This window comes from Hippoglossus stenolepis, chromosome 22, assembly GCF_022539355.2.
Source record: "Hippoglossus stenolepis isolate QCI-W04-F060 chromosome 22, HSTE1.2, whole genome shotgun sequence".
NCBI classification, from domain to species: Eukaryota; Metazoa; Chordata; class Actinopteri; order Pleuronectiformes; family Pleuronectidae; genus Hippoglossus; species Hippoglossus stenolepis.
Genome location: NC_061504.1, coordinates 16,979,436 through 17,005,356, shown reverse-complemented (window position 1 = coordinate 17,005,356; position 25,921 = coordinate 16,979,436). Strand labels below are relative to the sequence as shown.

The following is a 25,921-nucleotide window of genomic DNA, read 5'->3' as shown; positions in this document are numbered from 1 at the left end:
ACGGTGATTGGACTCATGGCACTGCGCGTAAAAGTCATGCGCATCGGCTGAGGCGTGATTCGTTTATTTATAAAGACTTTTACGCGTCGTGTTCTTGTTCAGTTCATAATCCCGTGTTTCCCGGCGGTGGCTGATCGGTCCTGGGAGGCAGCAGCTCCACATCTGAGCGCCTCTGGACTCTGGAACTTGTCCTACGTCAACAGGGGAGCGCAGCGCGTCGCAGCCCTCAGAGGAGACGCAGCAGAGGCGGTGCGCAACGGCCACAGCCGAACATCTCCAAATGTCACCGGACGCAGAGGAGTGCGCGCGTCTCTGAGCGGTTTTCCTGCAGGTGGACATGTTGAGACCGCGCGTAAAGACGCACTAAAAAGAAGCTACGACGCCTTTTCCCCTGCAGCTGAGGAGGAAGGAGCAGGATGTTGGCGAGGAAAAGCATCATCCCGGAGGAGTTCGGTCTGCCGGGCCTCGCCTCCCGCATGCCCCGCAAACCGGTGTTCAGGGACCGCGTCAACAAGGCGCGCTTCATCGCCAAGAACGGCTCGTGCAACCTGGCGCACAAGAACATCCGCGAGCAGGGCCGCTTCCTGCAGGACGTGTTCACCACGCTGGTGGACCTGAAGTGGCGCTTCACGCTGGTCATCTTCACCACCACGTTCGTCAGCAGCTGGCTCCTCTTCGCCATGAGCTGGTGGCTCGTGGCCTTCGCGCACGGAGACCTGGACGCGGACCGCAACACGACGCGCTGCGTCACCGAAGTCAAGTAAGAAACACGCACGACAGAGTCTGTGTTTTTATCAAAGTTTAACAAGTTCAGTTGGTTTCATGTGTTTGGTGACACTGGGATTCTTCTTCTCCTCCATCTTCACTTCATCCGAGCTTTCCAACTCCCTCCTCTTCCTCTTTCTACTCTTCTTCTACCTTCTCCTGTTCTTGTCCTCATCTTCCTCCTGCTCTTCTTCCTCCTCTTCCTCCTCCACCTCCTCTTCATCTCTACATCTCTATCTATCTCTGGTTAAACTCGACAGAGGAAGAGGAGGGGAGGAGGAAAATACATTAGTTGTGACAGGAAGTTATGAGGGAGGGAGTGTGAGTCTTCTTTGCCCCCCCCCTCTCCCATCCTTCCTTGTGTCCTCCCTCCCTCCCTCTCTCCTTTCCATTTAGTGACCTTCTTCTTCATCTTCTTCCCCTTCCTCCTCCTCTTCATCTCCTTCCGCTGCTCAGCTGTGGAGACTTGTACGTTTACATCAGAAGTTTTTACATTTTGTTTTACTTTATATTTCTACCCCCCCCACATTTTTACTTCACTGCACGTATTTAACATCTAAACTCACTTTTCAGATTTCACATTCAAACTTAAAGCTGCAAAAGATTTAAAAGATCAAATTATCAGTTTGGATTCAAAAGTTATTTTACAAAAAGCTAAGATTTGAGAAAAGATTTATGCAGCAGGATTTTGTGAGTTTTCTTTTTTCGATCCATTAATCATCTCACGACCTCTCAGATTTATGTCGTGACCTTTTGGAAGGATCCATACGTTTGGAGCCACTGAACAAAACTTCAAGTTTTATTTGTCATATATAAGTTAAAACAGAGTCCGTACAATGACAAGTGTTGGAGAAGACATAACGGGTCAATCACATAGATAATTTAAAGAAAGAAGAACATTTAAATAAAGTAAAAATAGCTCTAATAAACTCGTGCTTTTACTCTGGTATATTAATGAACTGACAGGGTTCGGTTGACTGTAAGAAAATTATGAAATCATTTGTCACATTCATCAAACTGTGAGTGAATCTCTCGGTTCCCCGCAGGTCGTTCATGTCGGCCTTCCTCTTCTCCATCGAGGTTCAGGTGACCATCGGCTTCGGGGGACGGATGATCACGGAGCAGTGTCCCACCGCCATCACCGTCCTCATCATGCAGAACATCGTGGGACTCATCATCAACGCCGTCATGCTGGGTAACACTCACACACACTGTCTCTCATCCAGGAAGAATCAAACGCACACAAGTGGATGATCGACCTTTGGAGGTGACTGGTATCAGACCAGTGACGTTTGTTGTGTTTCCCTCCTGAAGGTTGTATCTTCATGAAGACGGCTCAGTCCAACCGGCGAGCGGAGACGTTGATCTTCAGCCGTCACGCTGTGATCGCCGTCAGGAACAACCACCTGTGCTTCATGATTCGAATCGGAGACCTGAGGAAGAGTATGATCATCGGAGCCATGGTCCGGTTGCAGGTGATTACTGAGAGATGGTTGTTGGCTTTTATCTGTCACTGTCACTTTGTCTACACCTACTCCTGCAGCTCTCTTGCGCCCCCTGCAGCTTGAAGACTCCTAGTGTAACCTTTAACCAAGTGACTTATTTAAACCTCTGTTTTTTTGTCTTTTTTCACTTGTACGTTATTATTCCTCCTGCAGGTCTGTTTGTTTTTAATAATATGATTTTGTCGTCGGGCAGGTGGTGAGGAAGACGACCACCCCAGAGGGGGAAGTGATCCCCATCCAACAGATCGACGTGCAGACGGACAACGCCGTGGCGAGCAACAGCCTGTTCCTCCTCGCTCCGCTCATCATCTGCCACATCATCGACAGGGACAGGTACTGACACACACGCTCTGAGGCCGGAGAACCACAGACACACTTTCTCTCTGCTCCTCTGTTTCCTCTGAATAACTTTGCTCCTTCGTTCCTTCATCCAAAAGCAACGATAAAGTCAAGACATAACATTTTGGACAGTTCACAGTTTGTAGAGAAGAAGGATGGAAATCAACACATGTTCAGTCATCAGCTGAACATGTGTAACTTATAACTCACTATCTCCCTCTGCTGGACAGAAACAAAGAGCAACAGCATGAATCAACTCTGAACTCACTCTATACTCTATGTGTTTGATTTACGCTGCTCAGACAAACTTTGTTATCAGACTCTCAAAATGATTTAAAATATTATATACAAAATATGTGTTGTTTAAAATAAACAAGAAACCTTTGAGACAGTAGATGCAGGTATAAATACATTTAATATTGGGTTGGAGATGGATTACAGTTTTCAGTCTTTCAGACTTATGTGTATCAGCGTTCATTTGCTGATAAGAAAACTTTTATTTTACAGAATAAACAATGCAGAAAAGATTTTTATTTATAGTTATTTATAATCAAATATATGGTTAAACTGTAAAATATCAAACCTCAACTACATTTCTTTGTCGTAATTGTTTGATAACAACGTCTTAGGTATCAGCCAATATATCTGTACACACACACTCACACACACACACACACACACACACACACACACACACACACACACACACACACACACACACACACACACACACACACACACACACACACACTAACAGTACATGTAACGTGTGTCGTCTCTCTCAGTCCGCTGTACGACCTGTCGGCCATGGAGCTGCAGTGCAGTGACCTGGAGGTGATCGTCATCCTGGAGGGAGTGGTGGAGACCACCGGGATCACCACACAGGCCCGGACCTCCTACGTCTCCGAGGAGATCCAGTGGGGTCACCGCTTCGTTCCCATAGTAACAGAGGAGGACGGGGTGTACTCTGTGGACTACTCCAAGTTTGGCAACACAGTCAAGGTGAGAGAAGTTAAGGGAACTATTGTCCAACTAGTCCTGACCTCCAGCCGACGTGTGCTCCTATCTGACTTATTCAAACCTGTTCTGCTCTCCAAGGTGACGACGCCGCTGTGCAGCGCCAGAGAACTGGACGAGAAGCCGTCCATCTTAATTCAAACTCTGCAGAAGAGCGAACTGTCGCACCAGAACTCGCTGAGGAAGCGTAACTCCATGAGACGCAACAACTCCATGCGTAAGGGCGCAGGAAGCAGCGGGACCCTGCGCAGGAACAACTCGTCCAAGGTCCAGTTCTACACCCCGGGCGACGGAGGCCAGAACCTGAACAACGTCACCTGACATGAGGCCCTCCTCCTGCTGGCCGCCCTGCTCCTCCTGGGGGGACGCAGGGTTGTGGGTGTCGGCCTCTCTCCTGCTCTGATGGGACTCGATCTGTTTCTGTTATCTGTCTTATCCCAACACGGCTGCTGATGATGTCACTCCGTGGTTACACACACGGAGTGACATCATCAGATAAAGATCCTACACAGTGTTTTTTATATTTTATCAAGAGTCAAGTTCATCCTCAGAGGGATTTAAAGTCTGTGCATCAGCACTTTAATGTCTAATTATACTTAAGTGGAGTTTTAAAAGATATTTAAATTGGTCGATTAAAAGACAGAAGTTCAACTGTTATTAAATTTTATAATCATTGAATCATTTGTTGGCTCCAACTTCTCACATATGAGGATTTTCTTTAGCTCGTCTTCTCCTGTACTTTGTTTAGTTTTGACCTGATGGTCGAACAATGTGACGGACACATGTCACTAAACTTTTAAAGGTCAACACACATCTGCAGCGTGAGACGCACATCAAACCACACACATTGTTTTCTGAGGTTACAGCCACGCTAATATCTTTTACTCTTAAAACATATTATTTTTAAAAACCAACAGATGATGTAACGTGTGTTTCCCAGTTTCTTATTTGCTGAATCGAGCCTGATTGTTGTTTTTCTTGTCACATTCACTTTGGAAATGTTTCACATTAATAGATTCATGAAAAACTATGAAAACTTTATTAGATAATAAAAATGATTGATAGTTGAAGCTCCTTCGTCAATAAGATGTTTTCATATTTAGCTTCACGCTGCTGACTCGACTTCACTGAAGTGACGAAGACTCAGATGTGATGGAGATAAATATCTGCTTGTACAGGAAATTAAGCTTCACCTGCACAAACACTGTGAAGTCACTACTAGTGTTAACGACTGGGAATCAATCAACCAATCAATCAATCAATCAATCAATCAACCAACCAATCAATCAATCAATCAATCATCAACCAACCAATCAATCAATCAATCATCAATCAACCAATCAATCACTGTACATTTGTTTGTGTTATGTTGTATGAAAATACATTTACTCACTTCATATGTTTCCGTATTTGACCTGAACAAATGATCAGATATTCATTCAGTTTAATACAACAAAATAAAAGCATCTATCTTTACAAATGTGGTCGTACAAGTGTGTAAAATAATATCTGGAAATACAAACATGAAGATATATATAATTGCACATATAAATAAATTCTGTATAAAACACATAATGGGATCTTGTTGTTTATCTTTAATAAGTCCTGGTGGTTTTACCCCAAACAATAATAAATTAAAAAAGAACCATTGTAAAATCAAAATCTCAGAATTTTTGTGATTTTGTTACACTTTGTGTAAAACTTTATTTTTAATTGTGTCTCTTGATTTGTTCCTTTGACTTTGAATCACAAATGGACACAAATAAAAACGTCACATCACAACAAAGGGAAAGAAAATACATCTGTATATATTTATAAATACAAAAAATAATATAATAAAACATATTAAATGATAAATGTTCATCAACTTAAAGAGACAAGTGATTAATTAAACTTAATTAAGCTTCTGTCTCTTGTAATCGTACCTACGTTGCACCACGTGCTGTTTACGGTGTCGTACCCGGAAGTGGGAGCGGAAGTGCCTGCGCGGTGAAGACCTGACGAACATGGCCGGTTGTTTTCTACCCCGAGCGGCCGGTTGGTTTCAGCTCCGCCGGACAACGACGCTTCTCACCGGGACGAGGTTTTACCGGGGAACCGAACCGGAGCCGCCGACGGTGAAACTGCAGAGCGACGGAATAAGGTGCAGCAGTGAAATGTGTCCGTCCTCTGTTTACAAACAGGAGGTCAAATGTAGAAACGACAGATTTAAGAGAAGAATAAAGATTTAAACATCATCAAAGAGTTGTAATGGTTCGATCCGGACTTTATTACACATTACGAGGTCTCAGAAGAAATTCGGCACACATGTCATTCCCGAATAATGTCTAAATCTGCAAAACTGTCAATGTCAACATTGAGATGTCACAATATTCTTTGAGCACGTCACTGAGAAAATATCACAAATCTATTAAAAGTGTTGCTTTAGAAACTTTTACCTTATTGAACTGAACAGTTTCCAGATGTGAGAAGTGAATGAACTACAGTTAAATCTAATTCTGTCGTCTCCTGTGGTTGTTGTGCAGCGTCGTTGTGATATTACACAATTATGTTGTCGTCTTTTTCTTTTTGTACAAGGAAATAAAAGAGGGTAGAGAAGAAATGTGGCTATGAATCAAATGTCTGTATGAAAAGTCCTTTGTCTAAAGCCTCATGAAATACTGCATCATTCAGAACAGGAAGTAAAACCGTGTTAATAGATGTGATGTCGTATTTTTTCTGTTTCCAGGAGAATAATATTGAACAATCCCCAGAAGAGAAATGCTCTGTCTCTGTCCATGTTGGAATCTCTCAGAGAAAACCTCGTCACGGACGTGGACAGTGACGATCTCAGAGTTATTATCATATCAGGTAAGAGCTTTTTAATGTGTGTGTGTGTGTTAGAGACGGAGAAAGATGTCGGTCTGACTGTGTTTGTGTGTTTCAGCCAAAGGTCCAGTGTTTTCCTCCGGACACGACCTGAAGGAGCTGACGTCCGCTCGGGGACGAGAGTATCACGCCAAAGTGTTTCACACCTGTGCCGAGGTAAATGTTCCTTCACAATCATCACATCAAACTCTTTACTATTTATTAAAACAAGATCTGCTCCACGAGGGTCATTCACCTGATTTAATGCAGTTTAACTGGTACAACTAAGTATTATTTTGATTCTATGTTTTATTAATTAATTAGTGATGATGTCAGACGTCGGAAAGAAAAACTGTATTTGCTCTAAAATGTCAAGAAACTATTTGATGACATTTTAAAATCCTCATATTTAAAGAAAAGCTACAACAAATAAATGTGATATAGTTAAACACTAGATTAATCCATTGTTTCAGCAACGTCAATATTATGACATGCACCATTAAAAACACTATAAATTAATAAATATATATCACTAATTTTTGTTAACGAAGTGATGTTACTGTTTAAATTATTATATTTCCTGAAAATCAAAACTTTCTTCAATTGACCAATCACTTTTTTTATATATTCTAGTAATGACATCATCAGTAGCTTTGAGTATTAATCATGAACTGTTTGTAAACAAGTGTCTGAAGCCTGTATTCTCTGTAGTGACCAGCAGGGGGCAACTCCACTGGTAGTTTCTGTAGAAAATGGACAAGATGTCAAACTGTGGCTTCTGAGGACACAGAACGAGGCAACTGACTCCGTGTCTGTCCTTCAGGTGATGACTCTGATACAAGACATACCTGTCCCGGTGGTTGCCATGGTGAACGGTGTTGCCACGGCGGCTGGTTGCCAGCTGGTTGCCAGCTGTGACATCGCCGTGGTGACGGAGAAGTCCACCTTCGCCACGCCGGGGGTCAACGTGGGTCTGTTCTGCTCGACGCCGGCGGTGGCCATCGGCAGAGCGGTGCCGCGGAAAGTAAGAGATGAGGCTGATGAAGGTCACTTAATAATAATAATAATGATAATAATTGAATTTCTAATTGATTAATTGATTGATCTGCAACCATTTAGATTTTTATGAAGCTAAATGCTAAATGCTGTGTTCCAGTATCAGGCTCTAATTGATTTACACCTTTTCCCCAGGTTGCCATGGAGATGCTGTTGACTGGAACTCCCATCTCTGCACATGATGCCTTGCTGCACGGTCTGGTCAGTAAGGTGGTGCCAGAGGAGCGACTGGAGGAGGAGACGCTCGCCATCGCCCGGCGGGTGTGTCAGGCGAGCCGACCGGTCGTCGCCCTCGGAAAAGCCACTTTCCAGAGGTCAGAGTTTCATCAGATGCTTTTAATTAGTTTTCTTTCTGGTTATATGGTTTCTAGTGTCCGGGAACCATTGAAGATTCCAAATGTTTTCCTTTGTTTCCTCCAAAGACAAATGGCTCAGGGGCGAGATGCAGCGTACGCCACCGCCTCCAAGGTGATGGTGGACAACCTGGCCCTGAGCGACGGGCAGGAGGGGATCCGAGCCTTCATAGAGAAACGCAAACCGGTGTGGAGCCACAAAGCAGAACAAGCTCACGACTGACGGAGAAACTTTGATCACAGGACGTCACTGCAGTGATGGACGTTTTATCCTGATTGCTGCACATGGTTTTCAGTCAGTGGTGATTCATGATTAGCACCAGGCCTGAGTCAGCGATCGCTTCACTGTGAACATGTAAGAGTTTTTAATTTGAACCATGAGACGGTTTCATATTGAACCGCTGTGCCTTTAAAAAGCTGCTGAGTGGAGACGAGAGGGAGAAACACAGAGTCGTCAACATCCAGACGAGAAAAGATGATCGATGATATAACAGACTCATAATTACAGAGAATGCTGATCGATGTATAATATTTGTAAAATGTAAAATGCAAGAGTTACTTTCTAAATCATTTTCCTTTTTTTGTTTTAATTGTCTGATTTCGACATCATTAAAGTCGATTTGTTTATGTTTTCAAAAAGAATATAAAATATGAGAGACAGATATTCTCCAGGTGTTTTCTACCGTCCAACAAAAAGAAACCACCAGTACATTTATATTCAAATCAAATTTTATTACGTGTTCATAGTCACTTTTCCACAAATTAACTTTGGTCCCGTCAATGTTACATATCTTTGGGCTTATACCTATAAAACTTTAATATTTCTCACAAAGGTTCAGTCATATATTTAAATACATAGGTTGTAGTAGCTTACACTGGTAAATACTTCTGCTTAGTTTCTAGCACTGAGGTCTCGTTGGCTTTCAGTGGTTTTCTTCTTTCCTCTTTGGCAGCTTGTCTCCATTGTTAAAATACTTCTTGGCGCAGCTGTCCGTCACATCGAGGTGTTCAGCCTCTGACACAATCACAACATCTGAACAGTGTTTGGTCCTGACGGTTAAAAAACATGTTATTTATGTGGGAGCAGTATTTGTTTGTGTTCAGGTCCCAGTCCGAGCGGTTTGAGGCGCTGGGACGTGGGTCCTCACAGGCAGGTGCTGTACAGAGTCACTTTGTAGCTGATCTCCTCCAGGACCTTGCGGACGATTTGCTCCAGCTCCACCAGCTCCGCGGCTTTGGCCTCCAGGATGCGCTGGTTTTCCTCGTAGGAACTTTCCAACTCTGAAAACACAGGATCACAGCAGACGTGGAGAGAAGTAGAGAAAGTAGAAGCAGTACGAAAACACGGCAGGTTGATGATCGTCTTACCTCCGAGTCTCTGCAGCTGGTCGCTGCTCTGAGTGAGCAGCTCTTTGGCCTCCTGCTGCAGCTCGTCTGCTCGCCTCCTCGCCTGCAGCACCGTCTCCCCTTTGTCCTCCACCAGGTCCTCCACCTTCTCCAGCTTATCTTTCACCTCCGAGTCGAACTCCTTCACACACAAACACACACAGAGCGTCACAGGGCTGACGGCAGCATGTGTGTGCTGCTGCTCCTTACCCCAAATTCAAGTGTGTGTGTGAGTGTGAGTGTGTGTGTGTGTGTGAGACCTTCTGGGCCTCGTCTGCTTCCTGTCTGGCCTGGTCTCCGACCCTTTCGGCCGTCTCCGACAGCCGGTTCACTTCCAGGTTGTTTTGTCTCAGCAGGCCGACCTCCCTCTCCAGCTGAACCAGGCGTCCGGTGGTGTTACTGAGCTTCAGCTCCGTGGAGGCTGTCTCCGACTCCACCTGAGAGACACACACACACACACACACATTGAGCCTCTGCATCCGCGCTGTGTGGTGACCTCAGAGCTCGGAGGTGAAACTCACAGAGATCAGCAGGTCCAGGGTTCCTTTAGTGTTGTTCTGGGCCAGCTGGATGGCGTCCATGGCGATGCCCTGAGCGCGCTCGGACTCGTCCAGCGCCGCCTTCACTACATCTGCTGTGTCCTTCATGTTGGACGCCTCTTCACTAGTGGACAGACAGAGTGAACATGTGTATTCATGACTCCGTCCTTGGACAGAAATGTCCTCCTCCTCCCTCACAGTGTGTCTCTGTGTGTTACCTGGCGGCCTTGGCCTGCTTCAGCAGGTTCTCTGCGACCTGGATGTCCTCAGCGCTCTGAGTCAGGATGCTCTCCACGCTGGTCAGGGTGCCGACCTTCTCCCTGATCTCATTCGTCAGCTCGTGCAGCTTCTCCGTCGAGGTCGGCATCTTCAGAGCCATCACCTCGTTGGCCACCATCTCGATCACCGAAACATCTGCCTTCTCATCTGGATCATTATCAGAAGCAAATACAGTTTTTTAAATATTGAATAATATCTCATCCATGTTAGTTCTGTACGTCCTAGGATGTGGACAGAGAGTTGTGTGGTGCGCTCACTGGTGAGGAGGTCTCGTATCTCTTTGATGAGGTTGCGGAGCTGCTCGTTGCTCTGCTCCACCCGCTCCTTGCTCCGGTTGGATTTGATCAGCACCTCCATCGCGTTCCCCTTGGCCTCATTTGCCCGGATGTTTGCTTCCCACACCTGACCACAACCAGAATCAGTGATCTCCCCATGTGCATCCTCTGTTACTCTGCATTAGCTGCACTAAAATGTTCACTCACCAGCCTGGAGAGCTTGTCCACCTCCTGCATAGCTGCTAAGATATCCCGGTCCAGGTCCTTGGCTGATTTGAGAGCAGTTTGGGAGGTTGTGACGATGCCTTCGCATCCTTCTCCTCCGCACTGAGGAGCTCCGTCCTCGCCGACACAACCCAACCCGCCGCAGGACGAGCCAGAGCAGCCGTCATCATCAGCTGCACCGCCACACGTCTGCAGAGAAAGAGACGTTGAGGTTCTCTTAATATTCTTTGAAGGATGTGTTGTGGTTGTGTATTTGAGTTGTGGTTTCTCTGGTCCCCTGATGTTTCTCACCTTCTCACTAAGTGGTGACAGGTCAAATTTCTCCAGCTCCTTGGACAGTTTCTCCAGCTTCTGCGAGTTTCTTTGGTGCTTGCGGTCAAACTCCTTCTGGCCGCTGCTCAGTTTGTCCTCTGTGGCTTTCCGTACCGCGGCCGACTCTTCCACCGTGTTTCCAGGGTCGCTGGTGGAGGTGTTGGCGCGGCGCTCCGCCATCGTAGACTGCGTGTGAGCTTCTGTGATGGTGTCCATGGCACCTGAAAACACACAGAGGCCACGATGAAGTCAGAGAAGAGAATATGCAGCTGATTTCCATTCGATTAACTTTAAATCTGTTTAAATCATTAATTAGATAAAAGGGTCAGAAAGTCATTAATATGGATGAAGCACATTGTCTCCGTCCTACAGTTTGATTCCTCACCCTGGAGGTTGGCGTTCTTGGCGTCGTACACCTGCTGCCTCAGGTCCTGGACGCTCAGCTCCAGCTGGTTGGCCTCCTCCGTCAGTGCGTCCAAGTTTACGTCGGTGGAGTTGGCGTCATTGTGGAGAAGGTTCAAGGTCTCCTCCGTGGTGTTGAGCTTTCCGTTCAGGTAGGACATCAAACCGCTGTAGACACACGATGAAGAAGTAATGAAGGGTTTGTACATCATGTGTCTCTCTGTGCGTCTCTGTGTGTTTCTGTACATACGTGATGTGGTGCATGAGATCCTGGGTCTGCTCCAGCTTCACGGCTGCAGGGTTGCTCTCCACTATCTCTCTCACGGCCTTGGAGTTTCTCTCCAGGCTGCCGATCAACTCTTTGTACGGCTCCGTCACCCCGCTGGTCTGCAGCTCCGTCACCTGGTCCTCCAGACGTCGGGTCTGATTGGTCAGCTCGCCGACCACGGTGTCCCAGGTGGCGAAGCACTGGTGGCAGGGTTCACATTCGGGGAACTCGCCCGTGGAGCCTCGGGCGCACTCGTCGCAGCGTGGGCCGGAGACGCCCTCGACGCAGGTGCACTGACCGGTGGCGCGGTGACACTGTTCACTGGAGATTCCCCGAGGTTCACAGTCACAGGCTGGAAACACACAGAGAGGAGATGCTCTGTATTCAAGACTTTACAGTTCATCCATTAACACACATTCATACAGTGCATCTGTCACTCATGCTCTGCCGGCACAGCCATCAGGGGCCATGTGGGGTTCAGTATCTTCCCCAAGGACACTTCAGCACACAGAATGGGGATCAAACCGCCGACTCTCTAGTTAGTGGACGACCTGTTCTGCCTCCTGAGCTTTAGGGAAGTCAGGGAGATAATCCAGGAAATATAAAATAACTCCAGGTATTCCTGAAACCAGGGACGTGTTGTATATGTTCAAATTCGTGTTTCTGACTCTTCTCCAACTTCGTCATTTAGAACTAAAAGCACAATTGTGATTATACAATATAAATTTAGATGAGAGGTGTAACTTTTCATTCTAAGGTTATGTGAGGCCTCTTCGTGCTTCATAACTGACAACTGGAAACAGTTATTATTAAAATAAGAATAACAAAAGTTTATTTTCTAGAATCCGGCTCATAGAACAGACTCTTAATAAAGAACAACAAACATCATGTGCTGTGTTGTCTTAAGGAACCTGATACTCGTAAAGTCTCCTCAGGGAAATAACTCGTTTGAAAACGAGCTCCAGCTCCTCCAGTAAATGAAGTTATCCATGAAGACGAGCAGGACGGTCACGCTGACCCCCGGGCCCGTCCACTGCTCCCCAGAGAAGAAGAAGGATGTTGTTCAGAGTGAGTCAGGACGAAGGAATGCAGAGTTTGTGGGTTTCCACCACCAGTGCTGCTGCATTGTGTTAAGTGTGATTTATGGAGCAGGGGGTGAGGGTTGGGCTGGAACTCTTGTTTTTCGTCATGTAGAAATATCTCGCCCGTGTTTGGAAACACACGCACAGAACAAACGTGGTGGTTATGGGCTTGTTTCAGAGAAAGTGCCTCACGACAACACCCACATACCAGAGACACTGACGCTCCCCTCGTAAATCGTGGATTAGTTTTGAATATCTACATTTTACATCTTCTCAGCTGTTGCAGCAGCTTTAAGAGGCTTCGTTAACAATACGTTAACTCATAGCTGCTCATGACGCCCACACGTTTCCCTGTGAGGAGGCCACAGCGCCCAGACTCCCCGTGCATCAGTGTGTCATCTGTGCATATAGGAGGAGAGGTCCAGCTGGTCCAGCAGCTTAAGAGACCTTCAGGGAATAGCTCAGCATTCCTGGCTCCTCTGGGTGCCGGAGCATGACGAAAACGGGATGCCTGGGAGTTCTGAAGAACATCTGGTTCTCGTGGGCAGGGAACGAGAGGTCATTCCCAGATCCCCTCCCCTCCGCCTCCCCCTCTCTCTCACTCGACCTTGCTCTGAGGGCCGAGCCAGCTACTGTGGGGCGTGCATTTCTGCAGATGGGCGCTCCGTCAGTTTGTCCGACTGACAATAAAACCCGCTGAGACTGAGACTCAGCACCTGTCTGACAAAATCTGTTAAGCCCGAAGAAGTTTTTAAATCGCTTTGGCTTGAAAACACCAGGGGAAAACCCACTTGAAGCCCATTTGTGACTCTGGGAATCACGTACCATGAAATATTATCCCACCATAGTATTCCTAAAGGAAACTAAAGCACAGTTAGGAAGCATCTGACAAGTGTTCCAGCTTCGGAGGTTGAAATGAAACAGCGGCCGTGAGATTTGAGGCAGTTGGAGAGTTCATATCCATATTGGGTGAAACAGTGAAGGACTCAAGGTCGTGTTCTTCAGTGTTAGGACAAGAATCTTTAAACATGCACCCCAGGATAATTTATTATGGTCTAACAGGCCTGTTCCTGGCTGTTTGTGTCTTTAACCTGACCTCGGTCCAGATGTTTCACAAACTGTGGTCAGGAGGAAACTCTGTTTCAGCTGAAGACAACATCTGGGTCTTCGTGGATTCATTCACCCTCTGCCACGCCCACGTCCCCTGAAGGAACCCCAGCCTCTCCTCTCTCACCTGATCCTCCTGTCACCTCCTGGTACCGGTCCATTGAATGAAACTTCATTTTAAGAATATTACAACTGTAATTACCTCGTCTTTTCTGATGAAACCACTTGGTGGCACCAAAGTTGAATTTTAATTCAAGTGACCTTGTTTACGTTACATTTCGTTGTTGAAATGAAACACAACTCTAGTATTAAAAGTGACAGTGAGTTAAAACTGAAGCTTAAGACTGTAACGGTGACGTACCGTGACATTTAACCTCTGGATTCCCCCAGAACAGCTCCCTGCACTCCCGACACGTGCTGCCGCCAAAACCAGGTTTGCACGAGCACTGTCCCGTGACCTGCAGCAGAAACACACACAAAAAAAAACATGTCAACAAAATACTATCAAAACATGGCTGAGGTTTTATTCTCCTGCTCAGTTTTACAGCTTTTCTTTCACTCGCTGACACAAGTTAAATACAACTCACTTCTCTTAGAGAAATGCACATTCAGTTATCCCACAGTGTATCGTGAGGTTTCCTTCCTCTCATGGAAAGCAGCCAGTAAACACAGAAACCCACATGTTTGTGTGAGTGTGTGTGTGTGAGAGTGTGTGTGCACCATTGTGTTCTCTGTGTGCAGGAGTACACACATGCAGATTTGAGATGCAGCTGGAGTCCATATATCAGAAATACAACTACACAAACCCAGATCCTGTTGATTAGCTGGTTCGGTAACAGTGACTCACTGCTGCTCTCCAAGTGAATCACTGGGAACTTTGGCTCATTGTGAAATAGAAGCTTTGGCAGCAGCGTCTCACTGGGAGATGAGAGTTCAGAGCTTCAGCTGTACATCGTGTCGACGGAGGGGAAAGTGGAGCAGCTGCTGCAGGATGTGATGTGTGATGCAGATGGAACCAAACTGTAAATTACATTTCTTCGTCGTGCTCAGTTGCACATATCTCTCGTTTTTCTCTTTGGGAAAATGTCACTTTTTCCGTCACATATCGTAAACATCCTTCATCACGTCGATCTATCGTTTAGGACTGAGAGGTTCCTGTTCCTGACCGGAGGCTGGATTTCAGGCTGTGAACGCGATATCTCAGGAACACTTTGAAGGAATTTCTTCAAATTTCGTACAAACATTCATCTGAACTCAAAGTTGAACTGATCAGATTTTGGAGGTCAAAGGTCAAAGTCACTGACCTTACGCAACACTGTTTTGGTCTCGTGAACGCAACGCAATTACTTCAAGATTCTACCAAGTTTTGTTGTCACAGAGTCCGACCCACCTCATTGCAGGAGGAGCCGAAGGAGTGGGCGGGGTCGCAGTCGCAGCGCTCGCAGCCCGTCCCGCTGGTGATGTTCCACGTGTCCACGGCACAGCGGTCGCAGTTCTGACCAACCACGTTGGGCTGGCAGGGACACTGACCGGTGTGCTGATCACACTGACACTCGCCAGGGGACGAACAGGCCGGAGGTAGCGTTCCCACGCTGTAGCACATGCACTCTGCACAGAGGACGTTATACATCAGTATCTGCACATAGGTTTACAGAGAAGCTGGATCAAATACACTCAGTGAGTTTGTGGTGTGACATCAGCAGCTGGACTCACTCCTGCAGCTCTGCGTGGCAGCGTCGCCATAGTAACCCAGTTTGCAGCGCTTGCATCCGTAGCCGTCGGTGTGGTGCAGGCATTTGAGGCAGGCCCCCGTCCGGGTGTCGCAGGACCCCGGGTCGTGCATGTCGATGTTGTTGTTGCACTGGCAGGGCATGCAGCCCCCGCCGGGCACCAGGGGGTTCCCGAAGTAACCGGGGGAGCACTCGTCACATCTGGAGCCTGGTTCAGGAAAAGAAACGGGAGATAAATCAACGGCTGATTTCTTCCCTCGACAGGTTTTCAGTGACGATAAGATACAAACCATCGCCTCCTTGTGTATTTAGAGGCAAAGGTCAGCAGGTTAATTACAGGGACACTGAAGTGTTTGGGTTTAGTGTTGGTGTGTGTGTGTTTGTGTGTGTTTGTGTGTGTTTGAGGTGAAGACAACGACATAAACCTGCTCACGCAAAAACAAATGTGTTGATCTACCTTTGTATCCGGGGCTGCACACACACACCAGCTGGTTGGTGTAGGACAGGAGGTAACATTTGTCTGCAAACTGGCGTCCGCTGCGGGGGCCGTCAGGGCACATACAGGGGCGACAGTGGCCCCCTGAGCCCAGCTCGGGGTTCCCGTGGTAACCGTCCAGGCACCTGGACACAAAGGAAAAGGTTAAACAGAGAAGATCCCTTTGGTTTAAGGCCGCCTGGAGGGAGCGGCTGTCGTAAAGTCAGTGATTTCACAATGACACCCTGGTTCTGGGGGAATGTCCGGAATGTTTCCTTTAAGCTTTTGACGTCGTATCACTAGATAATTATATAAGTTCCTGCTCCTAACATCCGAGAAGTAGATTGTACGATAATCGAATTGGTCAAATTCAGGCCTGAAACGCGTCTTGGTCACCGGGTCGTACCTCTCGCAGAGGTGTCCGCTGGTGAAGTCTCTGCAGCCCTGGCACTCCCCGGTCTGCAGGTGGCAGTACTCGCTGTGGCCATTACAGTGGCAGGGTCGGCACTGGGGGAAGCCCCAGAAGCCCGGCAGGCAGTGGGAACACTGGCGACCCGTGGCCCCGGGGACGCACTCGCACTGGCCGGTGGCCTCGTGGCAGAAGGCGCTGACCGAGCCCCGAGGGTCGCAGTCGCAAGCTGGAAGTGTGTAAATCACATGTTTTTGTTACTGGTTTAATTAAATAAGCATCAAACTGAACGATCACGCCCGACACTTACGTCTGCAGCCGGCGGGGCTGAACAGGAATGTGGCCGGGGCACAGTGGTCACAGTTCCTGCCGACGACGTTGGGTCGACAGCGACACTGGCCTCCGCTGGACTCGCACACAGCACTGAGCGAACCCTGAGCGTCACACTGGCATGCTGGGAAATGAGGATGAGGGAGAGAAGAAGAAGGGGGATGAGGAAGTTGTTGTTGACAAAGATGACGATCAAAGCTGCACGACTCTCGTACCCATGGCTCCGTTGTGCAGCAGAGCAGAGACGCTGAAGATGTAGTCGCTGCAGATGTCGGTCATCGGGCTCTTCACGACGCTCTGGCTGCTCTCCAGACATCGGTAGCGCTGGAACGTATCCCACGCTCCCACGCCGTCGATGCCGTGGAACATGTCCAGCTCCCTGACCCGGGGAATCAGCACCAACTAAAACAGGAAGAGGGGGAGGAGGTCAGAGGGATGGAAAATGTTATAAAACCACATCCGGTTCGAAAGGAACAGACGAGTAAAGTGTTTATCTTCTTCGTGCGTGTGTATTGAACGTACGGAGTCGATGAGTGTGTACGGGCTCTGGACGTCGCTGACTGACGAGTACAGCGGCAGACTGAGACGGATCGTGTAGTTCATTCCTCTCTCGAAACAAACCGGCCTGACCAGCAACACGTGTCTGAAACACAACAGGGTCACAGCGTGTTGTTAACGTGTTGTTAACGTGTCGATGACGGCAGACACACACACACACACACACATGTAGACTATGACGTCGTCTCACCTGGATCCAGGAGGGAGAGAGATGGCCTGTTGGTCTCCAGCCTGGATGGAGTTCCCACATTGACTGATGTAGTTCGGAGGGTTGAAGACGGGACGCTGGACTCTGATGTTCACCTGCTCCCACTGCTCTGGCAGCTGCACACACACACACACACACACACACACACACAAGTTAGCTTCCACTCTTCAAACTGTAACTGTAACTACAACCAATTTAATTTTTGTAATATTATATTTTGAAATCTTCTAACTTTTTCAGCATCATTTTCTTTGAGAAATATTACAAATGTTCTGAAGCTCTTAAATCTTCTGTTACACCGACATGTTGTGTGTGAGTGTGTGTTACCTGAGGTTCATAGCGAATCAGGATGTCGTAGTCCATGGAATCTGGGATGTTGTTGATGTTGAACTCTAAGTAGGCTCCTTCTGGCACGTTAACAAATCCCATACCGGTCCACGTGGGACTCCGGTCCAGAGGGTAAGGTCTCTGGACCACCGTCACCCCCTGATGCACAGAGACAGATGAAATTCACACATCTGGGAACAACGCACACCACCACTTAATACACGGCTCGTTAAAAACACACTCACGGGTCCGTGCTTGGCGTCCTCGGCCTCGTAGGTGTAGTGATCGAGAGTGATGAAGTAGAAGCCGGACTCCACCTGATCGCAGCGGCGTCCGAACATGTGCTCCCTGCACACGCACTGTCCTGAGTGGGGGTCACAGCTGGGGACAGGGACACACCGGCCAAGAGCTCATTTCAATGTGAGGGTTAAGATACAGGAATAAACAGGAATCACTTAAATCAACATTGTGGATGAACAGGGACTAAATCATGGCTCAGACATATTTAGAGGACGGACGTCTATGAGTTTGGTGCAGCTTGATTGAAACTAGTTTTTCGTCTTTGTTGTTTCTTTGTCAGACCTTCCTCAACATGTTGCTGCAGCTGATTTCACGATACTCTTGAAAAAACAGCGTCTCATAAACGTGTTTGATGAAGAAACGTTTCCTCTCATTCAGAATCAAAGAGTAAAGTTATTAGAAGTTTATTTGTCAAACTTACTTATTGTCCACAGCTCCGCCCTGGTCACAGTCACATGATCTGCAGCCGTCCATGTCGTTGGACAGACCCCACTGCTGAGGCTGGAGACAAAGGAACACAGGGGACACATTTCAAACACACACACACACTAACTGGGACGAGCATCCGGAGTCACGCTGACAGTTTGGATCCGTACCATACACTGGTCACAGTTGTGTCCGTCCACCAGGCGTTTGCAGAAGCACTTTCCTGAGTGAGACTCACAGGGGTTTCCTCCCGGCAGAGTGCCCAGCGGGTTACAGGCACAGGCTGCCAAAACACACAGAGGAGCAAGAGACGAGTGCTGCGTCAGTCCAGAGAGTAGCGTGTAGCGTGTAGCGTGTAGCGTGTGTTTCTATACGAGCACTCAGACGTTCACCAGGAACAAGCACTTTAATCACAGTCTGATTCTACACATCACCACAAGTTGTCTTCCAAAGATCCTTAACAGATAAAACCAATGAGAGGAGTAATAAAACCTCGTGGGGTGTTAGTGGTCGTGACTTACGCAGGCAGCCCTGAGGCCCCTGGCCCAGCCCGTAGTGTCCCTGTCGGCAGTGGTCGCAGCGCTCGCCCTCCACGTGGCCTTTGCACCGACACTGGCCTGAGATCAGCCGGGCGGCCACGTCGGTGCGCGGGTCACACAGTCCGCCCTCCAGAGACCCGGTCGGGTCGCAGTTACACTCTGAGGAGACACAGCACATGACGTCAGTGTGAAAAGATACAGGTTTTAAATGCCGATGACATGAGGGTGACTTCCCATCAGCCCACCTGTTTTTAAATCAGTGCTTGACACATGTTTTAGCGTTTTAATGACGGATTTACAGGTGTTTGAAAAAGAAAAAGAGAAGCACAGAAAGTTTTGTAATTTAAAGACGAGTCTTGTACAGAGGGAAGAAGAAGGGCGGTAAAAAGAGGAGGAGGCCATGTTTCACTTTAAACCCGGTACTTAGCACGTCACTACAATCATGTTGTAACAGCAGCTCCTTTCTGCCGCTCACTTCAAAGACTGAGCCAGTGGCTCCAGGTGCTGCTGGTCGGAGGAGCCACAGAGAACCAGCACAGACTGGGAGTACAGAGAGGAGGAGGTCAGAGGTCGGGGCCGGGTGACGTACGTTCACAGACATGGGGGTCCCTCAGGTCTCTCTCCGGGTGCTGGTAGAAGAACGGCGCACACTGCTCGCACTGCCGGCCGACCGTGTTGTGTCGGCAGTCGTCGCACACGCCTCCGCTGGCGTTGCCGGTCGTCATGAACACGGCCAGGTCGAAGTGACACGAGGTGGAGTGACGGTTACACTCACACTCTGAGACACAGGAAGGGAGATTCAGACGCAGATTCACATCAATCCTCTAATCCTCCGCTCATCACAGTGAATAACACGTTTATTAACAGGTGAGAGAAAGAGTTGGATGTGTGTTGGTCTTCTTACTCTTGCAGGCGTGTGTGTTGCGTCCCTCCGCAGGTCTCCACGGCAAATCGTTGTAAAAGTCTGTGCAGCGTTCACAGTTCAATCCCTCAGTGTTGTGGTTACACACACAGCGACCGTGCACCTACACACACAAAATACTGATTTACTCATCGTTATGAAACATCCTTAAAACATCAGGTCTGATCAAATATCACCTGGTTTTCCAAACAGACTCAAAAGCTCCAATTAGTGGCTGTTCCGGAGCCAATCACATGATGGACATGTCATGTCTTGTGTCAGTTGCCCGTGGGTGTGTGTCTGTCGTACCATGCCCTCGGCTCTCCTCGGCGCTCCGTCCATCGGGGCGCACTCGGAGGCGTGACCGTAGCAGAAGCAGTTTCCCCGGACGACCAGGTCGTAGAGGGCGTAGTAGTACTTCTCCGTCACCTCGTCGCGGGAGTCGAGCAGGTTGTCGCCCAGCGTGTGGAGCTTGATGAACTTCACCTGGAGGTTGGTGATCTTCAGCATGTCTGCGCGCACACAGACACACACACACACACACGCACACACACACACACACACACACACACACACACGCACACACACACACAGAAAGAGGCAATCAGAGGAAAATAATTAAATAAAATAAATCTGCACAATGTGAGGTCTGATATTTTGTCATTTTTTCACAATGCTGTTCCTCACACACCCACAGCATTCACCACATACTTAACATGAGTGTGTGTGTGTGTGTGTGTGTGTGTGTGTGTGTGTGTGTGTGTGTGTGTGTAGGCGTGTGCACAAAGGCTGACTCGCTTCCACATGTGAAATTCTTTCCCGAGCAACTCGAATCAAGCGACTCACTCTGTATCCTCACGCTGTACGGGTCCTCGATCTCGAAGGCCGGGTCCAGCACGCGGATTATCACCTGAAATAAGGAATCAGGTCAAAGGTTGTACAGGAAGTGACATGTGTGTCCGTATCTGAATCTCAGTCTCAGTCTGGTACGGTGAATGAAAAGGGAAAACCCACCTCTCCCTCTGTGGATGGTTCGATGTCGGAGTAGTGCGAGTCACATATGATGTCGTCCACTTTGACCATGGGCCCGGCCGACACACCGGGGAAGGACGACTCGCAGTCGTAGGCGAAATAGCGATAAACCTGCCACGTCTTCCCGAAGTCCATCGAGCGCTCGATCACCATGGCAGCCGGGCGAAACGTCTGCGGACGGATTGAGAGAATCATCATTAAAATCTAAATCACAGTGGAATCCAATGTTCCAGTTTTCATCAAATCAAGATTTTGATTCAATAAACTAACTTTTATCACTTCGGAATCAGAGAAACCAAAACATCTAAAACTCACGTTTAAATAAAAAACAAAAGCAACTTTTAAATAGCAAAGTTATAAACTGTGTTAATATAACTTGTCGATTTTAATTCAAACAAACAAAGTAATTTTTAATAATCTAGATTCACTTCTCTTGGAACAATGAGAACTTATGGTTTAAACATGATAAATATAAACTTATATATATATATATATATAACGGGTGGTGGCTGTTGGACGTGTTGATGTTTCCTGTCGTCTGACTGAAAACAGGGTGGGACAGGAAGTATGTCTCATGTGTGTTTTGACTACTACGTCAATGAAAGGCATGAACCCAGCTGTCTAACATCATGTCCGACCATGTGACAGAGATCTGAGCTTAACGCTGCACAGCAACTCTTCCTCTTCCTCCTCCTCCTCCTCCTCCTCCTCCTCCTCCTCCTCCTCCCTGGTTCCCACCACTCTCCAGAGACCAGAACCATTTCCCACATTCCTCCGCCGCAGCTGCTCCGTGCTGTTTATCTCCGTGTCGTGGGTACGAGAGTATCTCTGTGATGTGTGTGTGTGTGTGGGGGTGGGGGGTGTGTGTGTGTGTGTGTGGGGATCCAGCACCTTGAAGGTCATGATAAGGTGTGTGAAGTGAAACTCGGCCTCCAGGTCCAGCTGGATGGTCACGTTCTCCACACCTGCAGGTGAAGGGAAACACAGGAAATCAACCAGTGAAGACAAATCTCTTTCTTTCTCTCTCTCTCTCTCTCTCTCTTTCTTTCCATTCATAAGACTTAAGTGTTTGAAATGAACAGACCCCAGATGGGCTTTATCCTCACACGTGAACATGTGCTCCACATTTACCGCCTCTCTGTGTTTGTGCAGCGAAGTCGGCTGGTTTTTTTCTGTCCCAACACAAATGGAATCTACTCGAAGTCCTAGATTGTGTTGCTCTGTGAATCCTCGTGTGTGTAATTGTTCATACTTGCAGATATGAGAAGCTAAATCAGATTAAACCAATAAAGATGCTTAAAATATCTTGGATAGAAAAAGACAAGTCATGTGTAGATTGGTTGCAAATCAAAAGCAATCTGCTGGTAAATGTTGAAGTATCATACCAGAAGCTTCAAATTATCATATTTTGAGGGAAATGATCGTACGCGACCAGAGGATTGGACGCTAAACACCGATGTTTCGAAGCTGTGTCGAGATTCTGAAGCGATTTAGTTACAGAAACAATCCTTTCCAAGGCAGAAGGCTCCTATTTTGAAACAAGAAGGACTTGTGTTAAATGTCCATAATCACGTTCATCATCACAACATGATTGGCTGTCACGTGAGAAAAGATGGGAATTGTCGTACATCATGTATTATTGCTCGTACCATCGTACAGAGGGCAACATGATCGCACATGTGTCATCGTGAGACGCTGTGCAGCTCGGCGAAGCTTCAAGTTAACAGCAGCTGGGGGAAGTGGCTCCTGAAACCAACATGGAACCGACTTCTGCGAGGGAATTATAGGAAATCCCAAGCAAAGCTATTGTGTGTCTGCAGCCTCCTGCTGTTTGGAGCCATCTGCAGAGCTGGCTGCCGCTGCCGCCATGACTCACGCCACCGGCAGATTCCCACCGCTCTGCAGGATCAGTGTGTGCATGTGCTGTCTGAGTGTGGGAGCTCAGTCTGAGAGCCTGACGCTGTATGGCTCATTTATAATGTTAACAATGTCACGAGTATTGGTTTTCTTTCAATGGAGCATCAACTATAATGATTTACTTTATGTGCAATAGTTAGAACGACTCAAACTAAACACACGCTGTTTATTTACAGTAGTCATGATGCATCTGAGTGCAAAGTGTATATCAGGTTCCTGAGGAGAAACTTGGGTGAAGTTCCAAGAAAAGTTCCTGAAAAAACGTTCCTGGAAAAGTTGGAAACAGGCTGTTGGTGTTTAACTGAGCGAAGGATCGAGCAGAACCGGGGACGTCCGTGGTCGAGCGTCACTTTCTGCACAAAGTCAAGAAATTTACTTAAACTAAACATATTCTAGCGACGCCTATTTATTTATTAGCCTATTAATTTGAGAGTTAAATCAGAATCTAATCGATGCTTAACTCTGAAATACAACAACAACTACAGCTGCTCTAACTTTATATTGTGTTGTGTGTGAATGTGCGTACAGTTCACACACATACAGACAAATACTGTTTGAATATAAGGCAGTGTTTATGTTTTAGATTTTTAGAATTATTTCTTATTTAGTCACACATATTTCATTTTAGAGAAATAGGGGATTATAGTTTCAGCAAAGTTAAATAAACAATTTAAACAAGAAGAGCAAAATAAGTTGTCAACACTTTTCTATTAATTCTATTCGACAGGATACAGCCGTACCTAATAAACTGTTAACTCACTGTACTGTGTGTTTATCCAGTCACTCCCACATGGACAGAGTTTTACCGTCCTCCTGATCCCTGGAGGGTTTTATGATTTACACCTGGATTCAAGGTGAATTCACTTCTTGATGTTAGAAGCCTGTTCATGTAAATCCTCTAATTACAGAACTTATTCTGACAAACCAAGTTTCCAGCTTCTCCGTCTCATTACACACTTCCTGTTTCCCACTTTAAAGGCCCCGGTGCGTTCAGGTGATGACACACATCTGTTTATTATCCGCACACCTGTAAACCTCGCCGCTCCCAGGCCCGGCTGTGATTGGGCCCTGTGATCTCCCGTCTTGTCATTAGCTCGGTTCCCATGAGAACAGAGTCAGCGGGAGCTCACACGCTTCTCTGTCGTGTGTGTGTGTGTGTGTGTGTGTGTGTGTGTGTGTGTGTGTGTGTGTGTCTCTCTCACCGCTCTCCGACTGCCACCAGGTTTTGAGGCGGTTGTGAGCGAAGGTGGTGACCACGTTCTCGACGGCGTGGCTGACGGAGTTGGTCTCCTCGTCGAACGTCTTGCTGGAGTCGCACACGAAACATTTCTTCTCCTCCTGAGGGACAGAGGGTCGGAGACGGTTGAAGGGTCAATTCCCTCCAAATCACAAATCAAACGTTTGCTCACAACTGAAAACGAGCTCCTTGATTCATCAGTTTATCATTTGGGAAATGTTCCCGGCTTCCATCAGGGAACATTTCTAAGTTACCAAACAAATTCCAACGTCTTGTGTAATTCCTGAAACCACAGAGGGTGGAAGGGATGGGGGGGGAGCGTCCACTTACTTTTGGCCGTGCAGTAGATGGTCATGTTAAAAAAAAGAAACACTGTGGGAACTGAACTCAAATGAATTATGTAGAAAATATATCACGTTGTCAATGTGTCGGTTTAATAACGTATTCACGGCCTCGTCTGCTCGCCATATGGTTTGGCATGTACACAATCTCTGGTCCACACACACACACACACACACACACACAGACACACACACACACTTAAACCTCCCATTATCTCAGTGGGTGGATAAACAAGAGGAGTTTCTCAGTTTCACGAGTCCCGGCCAAACATGTCTGTGTTGAGATGGGAGCGGAGCCTCTCGAGTGGGACTTCCTCTCGTTGCCTCATCCTCAGCGAGGCCCCACAGTGCGTCCGTGACTTCATAAGGACGCCATTCACGCACAGAACTCGCCAAAGGGTGTTTGATAAAAGGAGAATACCCCCCCCCCCCACTCGCCCCCGGGTTCACATGCACAACAGGGGCCGGATTGTGAGCCGCACAGGGCTTTTATTGTGGAGGGGAATGTGTGCACTCCCACCCCAGCAGCAGATACTGTACATCTCCCACAGACACAATGCAATGTTTCTGTGTTAATCTGCTGGTTTGTCGCTGATAAACCTAAATCCAGCTGGTGAGGAGTCAAAGTCACTTTCCCTCCTGGTGCCTGATGAATGTCACGAGACGTAGATCACGATGTTCTGCTTCCAGACGCTTCTCTCCTGCAGGAATTCACGAGCGATAAGTCACCGTCATAAAAACGCCATGTTGAAGGTCGACAGCGCCGCTGCATTTTGTATCACTGTAATAATATCCTGCCCCGAGAACTGACCCACTTTGTGTTATCTGCTCTTCACTCACTTTGTGTCTGGTGGTTTAGATGTTGAAAATAAAGTCGCTGAATGATTCTGTTGTTGTCTTGAGTTGCTTTTGGCAGCAGAGGGAAGTTATTGAGTTGTTATTTTCTTAATCATTACAGACTTGAGTTGTTGAACCTGCATTTTTATTCATGGTTTTTTAAATGCAAAGACAAATGAAAGGAATTTATCCGTTGCACTTAAACACGATGCAAACACATTAAGTCAGATCGTTATGGTCCCACTGGGGAAAGTGGGTCACGCAGACAATAAGAGGAGAAAACCACAAACACAAATGAGAAGTTAACAAAAAGCCGAGTTTAAAATCAAAACAACCATAACCAAGCCTTTGAAATTTGTGCTTTATTTAATCTCAGAAGTCGTGTATTGATCAAATTTGTCTCATCAATAAACTGTGATCAGTGCAGGAGACGAACGGTGATGTGCTATTTAACCATTCACCTCCTGGGGGCCTCAGATGTTGGTTGTGGGGCCCCTGTTGACCCCCAGTGTGCACGTCACCTCCATTCCCCCAGACACACAATAAACCAACAGGTGAATCGACTGATCGATGAGTTGACAAATGATTTATCAGTTA

The 25,921-nt window shown here is 47.2% G+C and overlaps 3 protein-coding genes across 3 annotated transcripts in view; 2 read left to right on the top strand and 1 right to left on the bottom strand.

Annotated features, from left to right (window-relative positions):
* The first annotated feature begins 83 nt into the window (after positions 1 to 83).
* Positions 84 to 5,288, top strand: kcnj8 (potassium inwardly rectifying channel subfamily J member 8). The gene is made up of 6 exons (XM_035148080.2): positions 84 to 760; positions 1,812 to 1,960; positions 2,080 to 2,240; positions 2,464 to 2,603; positions 3,395 to 3,611; positions 3,708 to 5,288. Exons 1-6 carry the CDS (start codon positions 417 to 419, stop codon positions 3,945 to 3,947), a joined length of 1,251 nt encoding a protein of 416 aa, XP_035003971.1. The 5' UTR covers positions 84 to 416; the 3' UTR covers positions 3,948 to 5,288.
* A 280-nt stretch (positions 5,289 to 5,568) lies between these two features.
* Positions 5,569 to 8,542, top strand: echdc3 (enoyl CoA hydratase domain containing 3). Its single transcript, XM_035147871.2, has 6 exons — positions 5,569 to 5,769; positions 6,355 to 6,476; positions 6,553 to 6,650; positions 7,297 to 7,497; positions 7,665 to 7,843; positions 7,952 to 8,542. Exons 1-6 carry the CDS (start codon positions 5,633 to 5,635, stop codon positions 8,103 to 8,105), a joined length of 891 nt encoding a protein of 296 aa, XP_035003762.2. The 5' UTR covers positions 5,569 to 5,632; the 3' UTR covers positions 8,106 to 8,542.
* Positions 8,543 to 8,593: 51 nt separating this feature from the next.
* Positions 8,594 to 25,921, bottom strand: part of LOC118102000 (laminin subunit beta-1) — a 20,299-nt gene continuing 2,971 nt past the window's right edge. Inside the window, 31 exon segments of the mRNA XM_047338674.1 lie at positions 8,594 to 9,163; positions 9,251 to 9,410; positions 9,529 to 9,705; positions 9,790 to 9,931; positions 10,026 to 10,233; positions 10,344 to 10,488; positions 10,569 to 10,775; positions 10,878 to 11,119; positions 11,284 to 11,468; positions 11,551 to 11,920; positions 14,119 to 14,215; positions 15,148 to 15,365; positions 15,471 to 15,695; positions 15,945 to 16,108; positions 16,369 to 16,600; positions 16,682 to 16,825; positions 16,917 to 17,103; positions 17,224 to 17,344; positions 17,450 to 17,583; positions 17,795 to 17,953; positions 18,040 to 18,175; positions 18,516 to 18,595; positions 18,691 to 18,803; positions 19,042 to 19,218; positions 19,649 to 19,837; positions 19,964 to 20,084; positions 20,270 to 20,472; positions 20,807 to 20,870; positions 20,975 to 21,163; positions 21,884 to 21,957; positions 24,112 to 24,247. Of these exon segments, the coding sequence (XP_047194630.1) occupies positions 9,027 to 9,163; positions 9,251 to 9,410; positions 9,529 to 9,705; positions 9,790 to 9,931; positions 10,026 to 10,233; positions 10,344 to 10,488; positions 10,569 to 10,775; positions 10,878 to 11,119; positions 11,284 to 11,468; positions 11,551 to 11,920; positions 14,119 to 14,215; positions 15,148 to 15,365; positions 15,471 to 15,695; positions 15,945 to 16,108; positions 16,369 to 16,600; positions 16,682 to 16,825; positions 16,917 to 17,103; positions 17,224 to 17,344; positions 17,450 to 17,583; positions 17,795 to 17,953; positions 18,040 to 18,175; positions 18,516 to 18,595; positions 18,691 to 18,803; positions 19,042 to 19,218; positions 19,649 to 19,837; positions 19,964 to 20,084; positions 20,270 to 20,472; positions 20,807 to 20,870; positions 20,975 to 21,163; positions 21,884 to 21,957; positions 24,112 to 24,247 (5,136 nt within the window). The 3' untranslated portion in view covers positions 8,594 to 9,026.

What these genes read in the sequence shown, in the direction of transcription:
- kcnj8 (XM_035148080.2), top strand. Translation starts at nt 417, where the DNA reads ATGTTGGCGAGGAAAAGCATCATCCCGGAGGAGTTCGGTCTGCCGGGC. An exon ending in CACATCATCGACAGGGACAG is followed by an intron (nt 2,604 to 3,394) that starts GTACTGACACAC and finishes CGTCTCTCTCAG; the next exon opens with TCCGCTGTACGACCTGTCGG. An exon ending in AGTTTGGCAACACAGTCAAG is followed by an intron (nt 3,612 to 3,707) that starts GTGAGAGAAGTT and finishes CTGCTCTCCAAG; the next exon opens with GTGACGACGCCGCTGTGCAG.
- echdc3 (XM_035147871.2), top strand. Translation starts at nt 5,633, where the DNA reads ATGGCCGGTTGTTTTCTACCCCGAGCGGCCGGTTGGTTTCAGCTCCGC. An exon ending in CTGCAGAGCGACGGAATAAG is followed by an intron (nt 5,770 to 6,354) that starts GTGCAGCAGTGA and finishes TTCTGTTTCCAG; the next exon opens with GAGAATAATATTGAACAATC. An exon ending in TGTTTCACACCTGTGCCGAG is followed by an intron (nt 6,651 to 7,296) that starts GTAAATGTTCCT and finishes TCTGTCCTTCAG; the next exon opens with GTGATGACTCTGATACAAGA.